The sequence below is a fragment of the Pituophis catenifer genome, unplaced genomic scaffold (genome assembly GCF_029215685.1).
Source record: "Pituophis catenifer annectens isolate HBS135680 unplaced genomic scaffold, rPitCat1.0.hap2 SCAF_15, whole genome shotgun sequence".
In the NCBI taxonomy this organism is placed as follows: Eukaryota; Metazoa; Chordata; class Lepidosauria; order Squamata; family Colubridae; genus Pituophis; species Pituophis catenifer.
In genome coordinates, this window is record NW_027256895.1 from 5347410 (window position 1) to 5364431 (window position 17022).

At 48.2% G+C, this 17022-nt stretch overlaps 1 protein-coding gene across 1 annotated transcript in view; it reads left to right on the plus strand.

The window, feature by feature from the left end:
* The first annotated feature begins 508 nt into the window (after positions 1 to 508).
* The window catches only part of MMP14 (matrix metallopeptidase 14), a 28015-nt gene continuing 11501 nt past the window's right edge, over positions 509 to 17022 (plus strand). The window contains exons 1-5 of the mRNA XM_070954792.1: positions 509 to 663; positions 13140 to 13262; positions 14617 to 14924; positions 15704 to 15865; positions 16772 to 16935. Of these exons, the coding sequence (XP_070810893.1) occupies positions 608 to 663; positions 13140 to 13262; positions 14617 to 14924; positions 15704 to 15865; positions 16772 to 16935 (813 nt within the window). The 5' untranslated portion in view covers positions 509 to 607. The remainder of the gene's footprint in view (positions 664 to 13139; positions 13263 to 14616; positions 14925 to 15703; positions 15866 to 16771; positions 16936 to 17022) is intronic.

The window sequence follows — 17022 nt, forward strand, 5'->3', positions numbered from 1 at the left end:
ACTACTGAACCAAAATAGTTTTCGTTTATCTGCAAGCAGTCCTCGACTTATGACCGTAACTGAGCCTGCGATTTGGGTCATAGGTTGTGACAGCCGTTGAGTGGGGGCCCCTCATGGGACAGTGACCCATTTTATGACACTTTATTTGTGCCGGTCATTAAGCGAAATGATCGTTGGCTATGGAGTGGGGTGTTTTGTTTTGTTTTTTTTGCAAAATGTCCTAGATCACCGTTGTAACTGCAGGACATTTGCCGAGCACTTAAAATACGGGTCAGATGACTGCTGGAACGGGGGTGGGGGAGTGGGGGACAGAACTCGGAACCTCAAATCTGGTTCGTACATAGCTTTTCTGGGGTCCGTCGTAACTTTAAATGGTCGCTCAGCCGCCGGTCCTAAACCGAGGACTTTCTAAATTGCTTTCGTGACATGCAGTTTTGATATCCTTGAGTTTTACACTTCGATCAGCTTTGAGTTTCAGTTTTTTTTCATGCTCCTGTTTTGATTTTCCCACCAGGCCTGGCTGCAACAATATGGGTATTTGCCCCCGGGCAACCTTCGCACCCATACCCAGCGTTCTCCCCAGTCGGTGTCGGCCGCCATCGCTGCCATGCAACGATTCTACGGACTTCGAGTGACAGGCACAGCTGACGGGGAGACTATGAAGTGAGTGGGCCTTGTTTTTCGTTTCCTGCACTCGGAGTCATTCACCTTTCACCAGCTTCTCTTCTTACAAAATTTACTTTTTGAACTCTGAGGGGAAAAATAAAAAAACCCATGATGAATTGGGAGATTGTTAACGGATTACGTGTCACGGGGTGCTGAAGGAAGGAAAGACCGAAACATTGTATGATTTTGTAGACGCGGCTGTAGGCCTTGACCGAAATCAAGATAATTTATCTTTCTCTTAAACCACTCTCTAAGCGGTTTACAGAGTCAGCCTCTTGTCCCCAACAATCCGGGTCCTCGTTTTACCGACCTCGGAAGGATGGAAAGCTGAGTCAACCTTGAGCCGGTTAGGATCGAACTGCTAGCAATAGGCAGAGTTAGCCTGCAATAGCAATAACACTTAGACTTATATACTGCTTTACAGCTCTATCTAAGTAGTTTACAGAGTCAGCATCTTGTCCCCAACAATCTGGGTCATCGTTTTACTGACCTCAGAAGGATGGAGAGATGAGTCAGCCTTGAGCCGGTCAGAATCGAACTGCTAGCAGTAGGCAGAGTTAGCCTACAATAGCAATAGCTTTTAGACTTATATAGTGTTTTACAACTGTCTCTAAGTTTACAGAGTCAGCATGTTGCCCCCAACAATCTGGGTCATCGTTTTACCAACCTCAGAAGGATGGAAAGCTGAGTCAACCTTGAGCCGGTTAGGATCGAACTGCTGGCAGTAGGCAGAGTTAGCCTGCAATAGCAATAGCACTTAGACTTATATACTGCTTTACAGCTCTATCTAAGTAGTTTACAGAGTCAGCATCTTGCCCCCAACAATCTGGGTCATCGTTTTACCAACCTCAGAAGGATGGAGAGCTGAGTCAGCCTTGAGCCCGTCAGGATCGAACTGCTAGCAGTAGGCAGAGTTAGCCAACAATAGCAATAGCTTTTAGACTTATATAGTATTTTACAACTGTCTCTAAGTTTACAGAGTCAGCATCTTGCCCCCAACAATCTGGGTCATCGTTTTACCGACCTCAGAAGGATGGAAAGCTGAGTCAACCTTGAGCCAGTCAGGATCGAACTGCTAGCAATAGGCAGAGTTAGCCTGCAATAGCAATAGCACTTAGACTTATATACTGCTTTACAGCTCTGTCTAAGTAGTTTACAGAGTCAGCATCTTGCCCCCAACAATCTGGGTCATCGTTTTACCAACCTCAGAAGGATGGAGAGCTGAGTCAGCCTTGAGCCCGTCAGGATCGAACTGCTAGCAGTAGGCAGAGTTAGCCAACAATAGCAATAGCTTTTAGACTTATATAGTATTTTACAACTGTCTCTAAGTTTACAGAGTCAGCATCTTGCCCCCAACAATCTGGGTCATCGTTTTACCGACCTCAGAAGGATGGAAAGCTGAGTCAACCTTGAGCCAGTCAGGATCGAACTGCTAGCAATAGGCAGAGTTAGCCTGCAATAGCAATAGCACTTAGACTTATATACTGCTTTACAGCTCTATCTAAGTAGTTTACAGAGTCAGCATCTTGCCCCCAACAATCTGGGTCATCGTTTTACCAACCTCAGAAGGATGGAGAGCTGAGTCAGCCTTGAGCCGGTCAGGATCGAACTCCTAGCAGTAGGCAGAGTTAGCCTACAATAGCAATAGCTTTTAGACTTATATAGTGTTTTACAACTGTCTCTAAGTTTACAGAGTCAGCATGTTGCCCCCAACAATCTGGGTCATCGTTTTACCAACCTCAGAAGGATGGAAAGCTGAGTCAGCCTTGAGCTGGTCAGGATCGAACTGCTAGCAGTAGGCAGAGTTAGCCTACAATAGCAATAGCTTTTAGACTTATATAGTGCTTTACAGCTCTCTCTAAGTGGTTTACAGTGTCAGCCTATTGCCCCCAACGATCTGGGTCCTCGTTTTACTGAGCTCGGAAGGATGGAAGGCTTAGTCAATCTTGAGCCAGTCAGAATCGAACTGCTGGCAGTCAGCGGAAGTAGCCTGCAATACTGCATTCTAACCACTGTGCCACCACAGGTCCCGAATGCAAATTATTTTCCTCTGTGTGTTGAGTACAGAGAGGAAAGCATCTTTCGGGGTTGTAGAAATGGGTGCCTCCCCAACTTCGGAACTGGCAACTAACGGCACCGACTTTAAGTCGGGTGACCAAGAGTGAGTTGCCGATAAAGGAAAATTATTTGTAGCTCGGGGTTGAAACGAGGAGTTCCTTGGTGCTCTCTGACCTTGGTAGGTTTTTTTTTTTTGCGGACGTTTCGTGACCCAACTAGGGAATATCATCAGTGCTAGAAGGAGAGAGAGGAGAATGAGGAGGAGGGAAGAGGAGGGGGAAGGAAAGAGGGGGACCGTGGGGACCTTGGTGCTCTCTGAGCTTGGTGATTTTCTTGCAGACGTTTCATGACCCAGTTAGGTAACATCATCAGTGTTAGAGGAGGAGGAGGAGGAGGAGGAGGAAGAGGAGGACTATGGAATCTTTGGTGCTCCCTGAGTTTCCTTGTTTTCTTGCAGAAGTTTCATGATCCAAACCAGGTAACATCATCAGTGCTCCTGATGATGTTACTTAATTTGTTACCTAGCACTGATGATGTTATATAGTTGGGTCATGAAACGTCTGTGAGAAAACCACCAAGCTCAGAGGACACCAAGGATCCATCAGTCCTCCTCCTCCTCCTCTTCTTCCTCCTCCTCCACTCCGCAAACCCCACTCCAGCTCTGGCCTCACAATCAGGAGGTTGTGAGTTCGATCCTAGGTAGAGGCAGATGTAGGGTCTCCTGCTTGGGCAGGGGGTTGGACTAGATGACCTGCAAGGTCCCTTCCAACTCTGTTAATCTGTTAAACTGTTACTGTGTTTCCCCGAGAATAAGACCATATTTTATATTTTTTTGGATCCTGAAATAAGCGCTTGGCCTTGTAGGGCGTGTGGAGCAAGACGGGGATCCTCTTGTCGTTTTACCTGATTTCCAGCTCTGTCTCTGAGGAGGGTTTATTTTCGGGGGAGGGTTTATTATCTCCGAGGAGGGCTTATTTTCGGGGGAGGGCTTATTATCCGGGAGGGGGCTTATTATCCGAGGAGGGCTTATTTTGGGGGGAGGGCTTATTTTCAGAGGAGGGCTTATTATCGGGGGACGGCTTCTTTTCAGGGGAGGGCTTATTATCTGAGGAGGGCTTATTTTCAGGGGAGGGCTTATTATCCAGGGAGGGCTTATTATCCAGGGGAGGGCTTATTTTCAGAGGAGGGCTTATTATCTGGGGAGAGCTTCTTTTCAGGGGAGGGCTTATTATCCGAGGAGGGCTTATTTTCAGGGGAGGGCTTATTATCCAGGGAGGGCTTATTTTCAGGGGAGGGCTTATTATCCAGGGGAGGGCTTATTTTCAGAGGAGAGTTTATTATCCAGGAGAGGGCTTATTTTCAGGGGAGGGCTTATTATCCAGGGGAGGGCTTATTTTTGGAGGAGGGCTTATCTTGGGAGCGCTTATTTTTAGGGGGGGCTTATTATCTAGGAGAGGATTTATTTTCAGGGGAGGCCTTATTATCTGGGGAGGGCTTATTCTCTGGGGAGGGCTTATTTTTGGGGAGGGCTTATTATATGGGGAGGGCTTATTTTTGGGGAGGGCTTATTTTTGGGGAGGGCTTATTATCCAGGAGAGGGCTTATTTTCAGAGGAGGGCTTATTATCCGGGGAGGGCTTGTTTTCAGGGGAGGGCTTATTTTTGGGGGAGGGCTTATTCTCTGGGGAGGGCTTATTTTCAGGGAAGGCTTATTATCCGGGGAGGGCTTATTTTCAGGGAAACATGGTAAATATGAGCCGAGGTGGCGCGAGGTTAGAGTGCAGTACTGCAGCTACTTCAGCTGACTGCTAGTTCAGCAGATCAGCGGATCAAATCTCACCGGCTCAAGGTTGACTCAGCCTTCCATCCTTCCGAGGTGGGTAAAATGAGGACCCAGATTGTTGGGGGCAATATGCTATATGCTAACTTTGTAAACCGCTTAGAGAGGGCTGTGAAGCACTTTGAAGCAGTATAGAAGTCTAACAAATAAATAAATAAATAAATAAATAAATAAATAAATAAATAAATAAACTGTTAAATTTCCTCAAGAATGAGTTAAGATGGCCTACTTTTGGGAACCTCTTGTGAAAGGAAAACCGATGCTGGTTTGGAGAGAGGTGTGAATCGGAAAGCCAGCGATCCATCGTGGCTTAGATCCGATCTAGAGAAATGTCCTTGCTGGAAAAACCCAGAACTCATCTTTTTTTTTTTTTTTCTAAGACGTTATCCAAGGCTTCCCACATCGCTGGCAGTCAGCAACAGATCTTACAAAACCACCTCGGATGATGTCACTTGGGGGGGGAAGTACAAGGTTGCGGTTGTGTGCGTCGAGGGAGGGGAACCAGATGCGAAAGTCCCAGCCTTGGCGAGTGGGCAGCGTGGCTGCAGGGCATCCTGTGTTGAGGTTGGCCCTTGGCAAGCCTACAAAGCAACTAGTGTCTGGTGAGGTTAGCGTTGACCAGTGGGACTCCACACCACAAGAAGTTGGCAAAGAAGAGAGGGGGAATTGGAAATAAATCTGGGAGCAGCTTCAGACAGGCGACGATGGCTTGGGATTACTCAACGGCGTTGGGGGGGGCGGGCAGAAGAGGTGACTGTCGCTGGGAAGCTTCGTTGCTGTGTAGGCTGGCTGTCAGAGTGGTGGCCATTTTGTTAATCGAAGAGAAAAAAGAAATATCCGTGATGAAGAATGAAAGCGGTTTATTTATTTATTTTTTTAAAAACCATTTGATGCAAAGTTTTGGATCGCACAGAATTCTTCTTTCACGTTAGGTGATCTTTTTCGGCGTTAGCAATTTAAAGATATCTGGGTTTTAAACTCCCAGACAAGTTAAGTTGCCAATGTGAAGAACTTATGGGTTAGGTACTATTCAGTATGGTTGTTTGTCTGTCTTATCTGTATCTCCATTTTGTTCTCTCTCTCTCTCTCTCTCCCCCTCTCTCTCCTCTCTCCATTTTGGTGTCTATCTCTCTCCATTTCTCTATCTCTGTCTATCTATTTTTCCAGTTTACTTATCTATATCTCTCTATTTTGCTGTTTGAACCTTCCTTCCTTCCTTCCTTCCTTCCTTCCTTCCTTCCTTCCTTCCTTCCTTCCTTCTCTCTCTCTTTCCTTCTCCTCACCTCTCCATCCATCCACCCACCCACCTATCTGTCAACCCATTTATCCATCTCTCTCTCACCATTTTGCTATTTGTCTGTCTGTCTGTCTGTCTGTCTGTCTTTCTATTTGGCTATCTGTTTGTCTATTTCCATTTTACTACCCCCCCTCTCTTTCCATCCATCCATCCATCCATCCATCCATCCATCCATCCATCCATCCTGTTGTGACCTAGGCCCAAGTAGTTATTTAACAGACACAATCAGTCCTAAACAAATACGTTTTATTAGAACAGCTGAGAATTACTTCATTCTCAGCTTAGTCCAAATTAATTCCAAAACAAGTCCTTCATAAAAAGTCCTTTGGACTTATCACAAACCTATTTATCTTCTTTGGCACCCTGCCAAAGGCCTTTCTTGGCAAAGCCCCACAAAATTCAGAAACAAGAGACGCTGACTCAAAACAGATATAGCAACGTTGCTTTCCTACAAAGAGCCTGAGAGCTGTTGCTGCTCTTTTAAGGCTTATGGGAAGGGCCAATCATCTCCTGGCCTTACTCCCAAGTCGTCCTTTTTGCTTTAGCTGCTCTTGCCTTCTGGCAGCTCTTCGTATACGTACACTAGGAACAGGCTCGTCCTGTTCCTCTGCCTCTCTGCTGTCCGCCTCTGGAGGCTCCAGAATCCGTGTGTCGCCCCATCTCTGCCTCTGACTCAGAGCCTCATCTGGGCCTTCCCTTGACTCCAAGACTGGCCCATGGTCCACCCCAGCCTCCTCACTGTCTGATTCTGCTGCCAGCTCCGCAGGCTGCTGGTGGAGTACAACACATCCAACCATCTATCATCCATCCATCCATCCATCCATCCATCCGTCGATCTATCTCCATTTTGCTATTTGTCTATATCTCTCACTAGCTATCTTCATTTTGCCGTCTCTCAGTCAGTCAGTCAGTCAGTCAGTCAGAACAGGCAATTGCTGATAACATATACCATTTTTCCTTTAGAAATAGCACTAGCTCTTAGACCAGGAGTCAGCACGGTGGTGGGTTCCTCCCGGTTCGGTCCGGTTCGGCCGAGCCAGTAGCGGTGACGATATGATGTCACCGAACCGGTTCTCCTCCCCCCGCCCTCCCAGCCCCCCATCTCCCCACCCACGTTATTCTTACCTTTTATTTGGTCCCACCCCCAATCTATTCCTGCCTCCTGAGTCCCAGCTGATGACTAGAGGGAAAAAAAACTGTTTAAACTCTTGCCGCGGGGCTTCAAAGGGCCGTCCTACAGTTGATCAGTGTTAAAAGCAAACAAATGAGTCGGGTCGTAAGTGTGCGGACTGGTCGTAAGTGCGAGGACCTTCCAGAAATGACTCTGACCAGCTAGCCACGCCCACCTAGTCACATGACCTCCAAGCCACACCCACAAAATAAGCCACGCCCACAGAACCGGTAGTAAAAAAATTTAGAACCCACCCTTGGGTCAGCAACCTGCAGCTCCGGAACCGCATGCGGCTTTTTCACCCCTCCGCTGCAACTCCCTGTCGCTCAAAATATACGTCACAACCGCCAATGTGCGACACCCACCGGCACACGATTTATTGAGCTTTTCAACTCCCGGTAGGCCGACCAGGGATAAATCCAAGAAAAGAAAAGTTTCAGAAGAAAACAGAACGTTTAATTCAACTACATAACGCTCGTTTTGTGGCCCCTCAAGAAATCGTCAGGCGCGGGAAGGGTTTTGTGGCTCCCGGTGTTTTCTTTTCTGTGGGAAACGGGTCCAAATGGCTCTTTTGAGTGTTTAAGGCTGCAGACCTCTGTCTTAGACTTATATACCGCCGCACATGGCTTCACAGCCCTCTCTAAGCTGTCAGCGTATTGCCTCCAGCAATCTGGGTCCTCATTTTACCCACCTCGGAAGGAAGGATGGAAGGCTGAGTCAACCTCGAGCCGATCAGCATCAAACTGCAGGTTGTAAGTAGGTTTCTACCTAGTAGTTTGGAAAAGCTTCATTTGGGAACTTTACTCTGTGGTTATGTATCTGTTTAGAAATCGGTTAGGTCATTATTTATCTGTGGTTCTATTTGCGTCCATGGTACTTTAGGAAGAACGAGAGGTTAGAAATAGACGCAGACCGAGACAAAGAGTTCAGGGAAGAATAGAGACGTCGCTACGTTTATACAGCTTCTGGCATTTCACGCTATAAAAAAAAAATATTCCAGCGTGAGAGAAAAGACGAAACCTGAAATGGGAATTAGGAGATGCAGGAAAAAAAAGACCAAGAAATTTTGAGAGGGTTGGTATACGATCAATGGAATTTATCCAGGATAAATTATGCATTTTTTTTCCCCCATTGCTCTGAGTTCCTGAAGAAAATCTATGCAATTTTCTTTGGGAACAATATGGAAGTGATTCCCTTCCTTCCTTCCTTCCTTCCTTCCTTCCTCCCTTCCTTCTTTCTTTTCTTTTATGTACATTGAGAACATATGCACCGACAAATTCCTTGTGTGTCCAATCACACTTGGCCAATAAAAAAGTCTAATTCTAATTCTAATTCTAATTCTAATTCTAATTCTAATTCTAATTCTAATTCTAATTCTAATTCTAATTCTAATTCTAATTAATTCATCTATCTTTCTTTCTTTCTTTCTTTCTTTCTTTCTTTCTTTCTTTCTTTCTTTCTTTCTTTCTTTCTTTCCTTCCTTCCTTCCTTCCTTCCTTCCTTCCTTCCTTCCTTCTCTCTCTCTCTCTCTCTTTCTCTCTCTCTCTCTCTCTCTCTCTCCCTCGCTCCCTCCTTTTCTTTCCCGAGGTGGCGCAGTGCTTAGAGTGCAGCACTGCAGGCTACTTCAGCTGACTGCTAGCTGCAGTTCGGCAGTTCAAATCTCGCCAGGCTCCAGGTTGACTCAGCCTTCCATCTTTCCGAGGTCGGTAAAATGAGGACCCAGATTGTTGGGGGCAATAGGCTGACTCTGTAAACTGCTTAGAGAGGCCTGGAAAATCACGATAAAGCAGTATATAAGTGCTATTGCTATTTCTTTCTTTTCTTTCTTTTCCTTCCTTCCTTCCTTCCTTCCTTCGTCTTTCCTCCTTCTCTTCTTCCATTCCTTCTTTCTTTTCTTTCGCCTTCCATCCATCTCCTCCTTCTCCTCCTCCCTTCTTCCTTCTTAAATTTGCTAAGCCTGAGAAATCTTACTTTATAGATCTGTCTGTCCATCAACCAACTTATGCTTGTAACTGCATCCTGGTTCCCCACTTCAGACCTAACCCCACTCCCCCCCCCAAAAATCTATTCCACAGCCTACCGTCTCAATTAGACCACCATTGGCTTATGGGCAGTGGTGAAATTCAAATTTTTTTTACTACCGGTTCTGTGGGCGTGGTTTGGCGGGCGTGGTGTGACTTGGTGGGCGTGGCAGGGGGAAGGATACTGCAAAATCTCCATTTCCCACCCCACTCCAGGGGAAGGATACTGCAAAATCCCCATTCCCTCCCCACTCCTGGGGAAGGATACTGCAAAATCCCCATTCCCTCCCCACTCCAGGGGAAGGATACTGCAAAATCCCCATTCCCTCCCCACTCCAGGGGAAGGATACTGCAAAATCCCCATTCCCTCCCCACTCCAGGGGAAGGATATTGCAAAATCTCCATTCCCTCCCCACTCCAGGGGAAGGATATTGCAAAATCCCGATTCCCTCCCCACTCCTGGGGAAAGATATTGCAAAATCTCCATTCCAACCCCTCTCCAGGGGAAGGATACTGCAAAATCTCCATTCCCTCCCCACTCCAGGGGAAGGATACTGCAAAATCCCCATTCCCTCCCCACTCCAGGGGGAGGATACTGCAAAATCCCCATTCCCTCCTCACTCCAGGGGAAGGATACTGCAAAATCTCCATTCCCACCCCGCTCCAGGGGAAGGATACTGCAAAATCCCCATTCCCTTCCCACTCCAGGGGAAGGATACTGCAAAATCTCCATTCCCTCCCCACTCCTGGGGAAGGATATTGCAAAATCCCCATTCCCTCCCCACTCCTGGGGAAGGATATTGCAAAATCTCCATTCCCATCCCACTCTGGGGCCAGCCAGAGGTGGCATTTGCTGGTTCTCTGAACTACTCAAAAATTCCACTACCAGTTCTCCGAACTGCTCAAAATTTCCGCTACCAGTTCTTCAGAACCTGTCAGAACCTGCTGGATTTTACCCCTGCTTATGAGTAGGAAAAAGAGTCGTATTTCTGCAGCTAAAGCATGGGTTTCGTTGGAGCCCAGAGTACTTCCAGTTTCTTAATTTAGGCCAAGGCATCCATTAAAAGCCTTCTGGTGAGCTAGGAATTAATCAGCTTGTGGGTTTGAGAGTCATCCATGACTCCAGAGGCAACAGCGATGGTGTTCCTTGACCAGCGATGGGTTTCACATTTTGTTACCACCGGTTCGCCCCACCGGTTCGCCCCCACCGGACTTCTGCACATGTGCTTGGCTTGGAATTTCCGCGCATGAGCCCCTCCTCAAATGCGTGCTTAAATAGGATGGCATAGAGCTGGGGCGAGTGGGCAGGGGCGAGTGGGCAAGGGCGAGTGGGCAGGGGCGAGTGGGCAGGGGCGAGTGGGCAGGGGCGGGCCGACCCGTGATTCCCGCAACCGGTTCTCCTGAACCGGTCTGAACCGGCTGAATACCACCTCTGTCCCTGACGTCCGATAACGGGAACGATATTCCAAGATCTTTTTTGTTCCACTTGCCCAGGTGGCCTTCAGTCTTGGGGAATCTACCTGGCTGCTTTCCCAACCGAATGCCAGCTTAGATATGACCCTTGTTTGTATCCCGCCTTCATTACTTTTGCAAATAGTAGGCGCCGAAAGTATCCAACATACTTTCCTCTTCCTATTTTCCCCACAACGACATTCCTGAGAGGTGGGTTTGGCTGAGAGAGACGGACTGGGTCAAAGTCACCCTGCTGGCATTCATGCCTAAGGAGAGACTAGAACTCACCGTCACCTGGTGATTGGCCCAAAGTCACCAAGTGGGCTTTCGTATCTAAGGTAGAACGGGAACTCACCATCTCCTGGTGATTGGCCCAAAGTTACCCAGACAATGTTTGTGCCTCATGTGAGACTAGAACTCACCATCTCCTAGTGATTGACGAAAGTCACCCTGCTGGCATTCATGCCTAAGGAGACTAGAACTCACCGTCTCCTGGTGATTGGCCCAAAGTCACCCAGACAGTGTTTGTGCCCAAGGTGAGACTAGAACTCACTGTGTCCTAGTGATTGGCCCAAGATCACTCAGCCAACGTTCATACCTAAGATGAGGGTAGAACTCACTGTCTCCTGGTGATTGGCCCATCACCCAGACAGTGTTTGTGCCTAAGGTGAGACTAGAACTCAACATACTCCTGGTGATTGACCAAGGTCGTCCAGCTGGCACTCATACCTAAGGAGATACTAGAACTCACCATCTTCTGGTGATTGGCCCAAAGTCACTCAGCCAGCGTTCATGTCTAAGAGGAGACAAGAACTCACTGTCTTCTGGTGATTGGCCCAAAGTCACTCAGCCGGGGTTCATGCCTAAGAGGAGACTAGAATTCACTGTCTCCTGGTGATTGGCCCAAAGTCACTCAGCCAGGGTTCATGCCTAAGAGGAGACTAGAATTCCCTGTCTCCTGGTGATTGGCCCAAAGTCACTCAGCCAGCGTTCATGCCTAAGAGGAGACTAGAATTCCCTGTCTCCTGGTGATTGGCCCAAAGTCACTCAGCCAGCATTCATACCTAAGATGAGGGTAGAACTCACTGTCTCCTGGTGATTGGCCCATCACCCAGACAGTGTTTGTGCCTAAGGTGAGACTAGAACTCAACATACTCCTGGTGATTGACCAAGGTCGTCCAGCTGGCACTCATACCTAAGGAGATACTAGAACTCACCATCTTCTGGTGATTGGCCCAAAGTCACTCAGCCAGCGTTCATGTCTAAGAGGAGACAAGAACTCACTGTCTTCTGGTGATTGGCCCAAAGTCACTTAGCCGGGGTTCATGCCTAAGAGGAGACTAGAATTCACTGTCTCCTGGTGATTGGCCCAAAGTCACTCAGCCAGGGTTCATGCCTAAGAGGAGACTAGAATTCCCTGTCTCCTGGTGATTGGCCCAAAGTCACTCAGCCAGCATTCATACCTAAGATGAGGGTAGAACTCACTGTCTCCTGGTGATTGGCCCATCACCCAGACAGTGTTTGTGCCTAAGGTGAGACTAGAACTCAACATACTCCTGGTGATTGACCAAGGTCGTCCAGCTGGCACTCATACCTAAGGAGATACTAGAACTCACCATCTCCTGGTGATTGGCCCAAAGTCACTCAGCCAGCGTTCATGTCTAAGAGGACACTAGAACTCACTGTCTCCTGGTGATTGGCCCAAAGTCACTCAGCCAGCATTCATGCCTAAGAGGACTCACTGTCTCCTGGTGATTGGCCCAAAGTCACTCAGCCAGTGTTCATGTCTAAGAGGAGACTAGAACTTACCATCTCCTGGTGATTGGCCCAAAGTCACTCAGCCAGGGTTCATGCCTAAGAGGAGACTAGAATTCACTGTCTCCTGGTGATTGGCCCAAAGTCACTCAGCCAGCATTCATGCCTAAGAGGAGACTAGAATTCACTGTCTCCTGGTGATTGGCCCAAAGTCACTCAGGCAGGGTTCATGCCTAAGATGAGGCTAGAACTCACTGTCTCCTGGTGATTGGCCCAAAGTCACTCAGCCAGGGTTCATACCTCAGATGAGGCTAGAACTCACTGTCTCCTGGTGATTGGCCCAAAGTCACTCAGCCAGGGTTCATGCCTTAGAGGAGACTAGAATTCACTGTCTCCTGGTGATTGGCCCAAAGTCACTCAGCCAGCGTTCATGCCTAAGAGGAGACTAGAATTCACTGTCTCCTGGTGATTGGCCCAAAGTCACTCAGCCAGCATTCATACCTAAGATGAGGCTAGAACTCACTGTCTCCTGGTGATTGACCAGCTGGCATTCATGCCTAAGACAAGACTAGAATTCACCATCCCCTGGAGACTGGCCTAAAGTCACCCAGGAGGCTTTCGTATCTAAGGTGGAAACTGGAACTCACCATCTCCCGGATTTTAGCCTTAACCACGAGACCAAACTGACCAGGTTGGCTATGTACTGCCACCAGACACGTCGCCTCCATTTTCTCCCTTCTGAAGATGTGGGGACTGCCACAATTTCTGCCCCCTCTTAAACGGGGAACACCGCTTTCGGAGGGATGCAAAAGAACTTTTTGGGAACCCAGAAGCCACTCCCTGCAAACTTTTAATTTTCTGCGTTCTCTCTCCTTCTAAGGGCTATGAAGAGGCCTCGTTGTGGCGTCCCGGATAAATTTGGAGCGGAAATTAAAGCCAACGTGAGGCGCAGGCGCTACGCGATCCAGGGTTTCAAATGGCAGCAGATGGATCTTAGTTTCTGGTAAGACGCAAGCGATTGTTGTTTTTGTTAAATTCTGCATAAAGGGCCAGGAAAGAAGGAAGCTAGAAAACAGGGTGGGGAACTAGAATTCATTTGAAATCTTGTCGCTCCGGAAACTTCAGTTCCCTCCTATCCCAAACACCAGGGTGATTTTTAACATATTTTGGCACAAACATGAGGACTAGAAGCCTTTAAAGAAAATAAAAGTGTTCCTCAACCCTGGGTGACTTTAAGATGGGTGGACTTCAACTCCCAGAATTCCCGTGCTGGCTGGGGAATTCTGGGAGTTGAAGTCCTCCCCATCTTAAACTTGCTGAGGTTGAACTTCCTGGCTATGGAATTCTGGGAGTTGAAGTCCACCCATCTTAAAGTTGCTTAGGTTGGACTTTCTAACTGGGGAATTCTGGGAGTTGAAGTCCACCTATCTTAAAGTTGCCGAGGTTGGACTTTCTGACTGGAGAATTCTGGAAGTTGAAGTCCACCCATCTTAAAGTTGCCTAGGTTGGACTTTCTAACTGGGGAATTCTGGGAGTTGAAGTCCACCCATCTTAAAGTTGCTGAGGTTGAACTTCCTGGCTGAGGAATTCTGGGAGTTGAAGTCCACCCATCTTAAAGTAAAACAATGCACTAAATCTTACTGTTATAAGTCCAGATTCTCAAATTCCCTGGAAGATTTCCTGTACCTTCCTCATTAACTTCTGGAGATGTTAAAAGCAACAATCAAAGATATCCAAATAAGATCGATTAATATCGATTAATAAAGCTGAGAATAGGAGCCCTTGATTTATCATTGAGAGACGAAAAAAATTGAGGTTGGGAGAGACAAGTGAACGGGTTAATCTATCCAACACATCACAGCAGCTTTGCTAGCTTGAGGTCCTTCAGCTATGGTGGAACCACAATTTCGGAAACACGGATTTCTGCCTTGAGCAGAGGGTTAGACTAGAGGATCTCTAAAACCGCTTCCTTTCTATGAATTTATGGGGTGCTAGTTGACAATTCTGGCAGCCGAAGTCCCGAGACACCTAGATAACATTAGGTTATGGAACACAATGTTGTGGCTTGTGAAGGGTCTTGGCAGTAGATAAGTTGTCTTCCCATTAAGGTAGAGGTCTTCAAACTTGGCAGCTTTAAGACTTGTGGACTTCAACTCCCAGAATTCTATGCTGGCTACGCTGGCTGGAGAATTCTGGGAGTTGAAGTCCACAAGTCTTAAAGTTGCCGTGTTTGAAGACCTCTGCATTAAGGTGTTGTGTGAAGCAAACCCAGTTTGTAGATCCTGGTTAGAGATGTAAAACTGTGGTATGAATTCAACCATGGGTTCTAGGTCTTCATTGTTTTGCCTCTATTGCAGCATCCAGAACTACACACCCAAGGTTGGCGAACAGGCCACCTTTGCCGCCATCCGACGGGCCTTCCGCGTCTGGCAGTCGGTGACGCCGCTGCGTTTCCGCGAGGTGCCCTACTCGTCCGTGCGGGAGGGTCGTGAACCGCAGGCGGACATCATGATCTTCTTCGCCGACGGCTTCCACGGGGATAGCACCCCGTTCGATGGCGAAGGCGGCTTCTTGGCCCACGCCTACTTCCCGGGGCCCCACATTGGCGGCGACACTCACTTCGATGCGGCTGAGCCCTGGACCTCTCGCAACGATGACCTCAGTGGTGAGGGCGGGATTATGGGGCAACCTTTGATGGAGGATGTTCCGAGGTGGGGGATGGAGACTGTGACCCTTGGAGGAACCCGGAAGGCCAGAGTGATTATGCGAGTGACTCACGGATGGTGATCCATCTGTGGTTAATCCCATCTACTACTCACTCGCTTGGGGCACGGCAGAACGTTGCTTCTCTTTTCCACTTCTCTAGACTTCCTCGTTCGTGTTCTCGGTTCCCCCTAGACAGTGGTGAGAAGTTTTTGAGGTCAGAAGTGGGAAGGCTGCCCGTAGAAGAGGCTCCATGCTCCATGTCCCCAATAGCAATAGCACTTAAGACTTCTATACCGCTTCACAGTGCTTTTATAGCCCTCTCTAAGCGGTTCACAGAGTCAGTATATTGCCTCCAACAATCTGGGTCCTCATTTTACCGACCTCGGAAGGATGGAAGGCTGAGTCAACCTGGAGCCGGTGAGATTTGAACTGCTGAACTGCAGCTAGCAGTCAGCTGAAGTAGCCTGCAGTGCTGCACTCTAACCACTGCGCCACCTCGGCTCTTACCTGAGGTCCTTCAGCTGTGGTGGAACTACCGCCTCAGAAACACGGATTTCTGCCTTGAGCTGATTTTTTTTTTTTGCTGAGCTACCTAGTCCGGATTGTCTTCTGTGAATCAATCACTCTCTTCCTGCGGTTCCTCCAGGTTGAGGGAAGTTGCAACAGCTGGAGGATGAGGTAGGAATTTTCGACAGCGTCCTTGGCCCTGAGTTCATTTCCTGCCCTTCTGCCTTACAGGAAATGACATCTTCCTGGTCGCCGTCCACGAGTTGGGTCACGCACTGGGGTTAGAGCACTCGAACGACCCTTCTGCTATCATGGCCCCTTTCTACCAGTGGATGGACACGGAGAACTTCGAGCTGCCAGAAGATGACCGGCGGGGGATACAACAGCTCTATGGTATAACAGAATAACTGAGTAGGGAAGGACCTTGGACGTCTTCTAGTCCAATCCCTTGCTGAGGCAGGAAACCCTATACCAGTGATGGCTAATCTTTTCTGGACGGAGTGCCCAAAGCATGCACCTGAACCCACAAAATGCAATGCACGCTCGCCCCCCGCGCATGTGTGCGTGGGCCCCCACACACACCCTGCCCCCCGTGCACGCGTGCATGACCCCCCTGTATGTGCCCCACTCCCACGTATGCGCGCGTGACCCTCCCACATGTGTCCACCCTGCCCCCACGCATGCGCGGCAGAGCTGAACTGGGGCGACAGCTCACGTGCCCACAGAGAGGGCACTGCGTGCCACCTATGGCACATGTGTCATAGGTTCACCATCACTGCCCTATACCATTTCAGACAAATGGTTGTCCAATCTCTTCTTAAAAACTTCCAGTGTTGGAGCATTCCCAACTTCTGGTGGCAAGCTGTTCCACTGGTTAATTGTTGTAACTGTCAGGAAATTTCTCCTTAGTTCTAGGTTGCTTCTCTCCTTGATTGGTGTATAACGACTAGATCCTTCATAGATTTTTCTCTCTTCTTCCCCAAACACCATTTTAAAACATAGCTTTTTGTTCTTGGTCATTCAAATACATCCAGAATGGGGAGGTTTGATTCTCTTCCTTTCTAGAGGTCGCTTTGACTCTTCTTAGTTGTGTTCCTCAACTCCTGGAGAAGTGTTCTTCACTCCAGAACCCATCCTGAGTTGGATTCAACTCCCGTCGTCCTCAGCTGCTGGTTGTGGAGATGGGAGATTGTCCCTGGGGAGGAAAACCACTTAGAGAAGCTTCTACCCCGTCGGCCATCTTAGATTTTGGAATTCAGGTGAAGATTCAGACCAACTCTGTTCCTTCCTTCTCTTCAGGATCTGAAGGCGGCCATCCCACCAAACCTCCCCCGATCCCTCGGACTACTCCAAAACCCCGAAACCCTCACAGGCCCCCCAAGAACCCGACTTACGGCCCCAACATCTGCGACGGACGGTTTGACACGATTGCGGTACTCCGGGGTGAAATGTTTGTCTTCAAGGTGAGATGTTTGGAGAAATTTAGCAATTGGGTGGGAGACAGACGTTTTAGATTTTGGACCAATTCTGTCATTCTGCGTGGGGCAGAA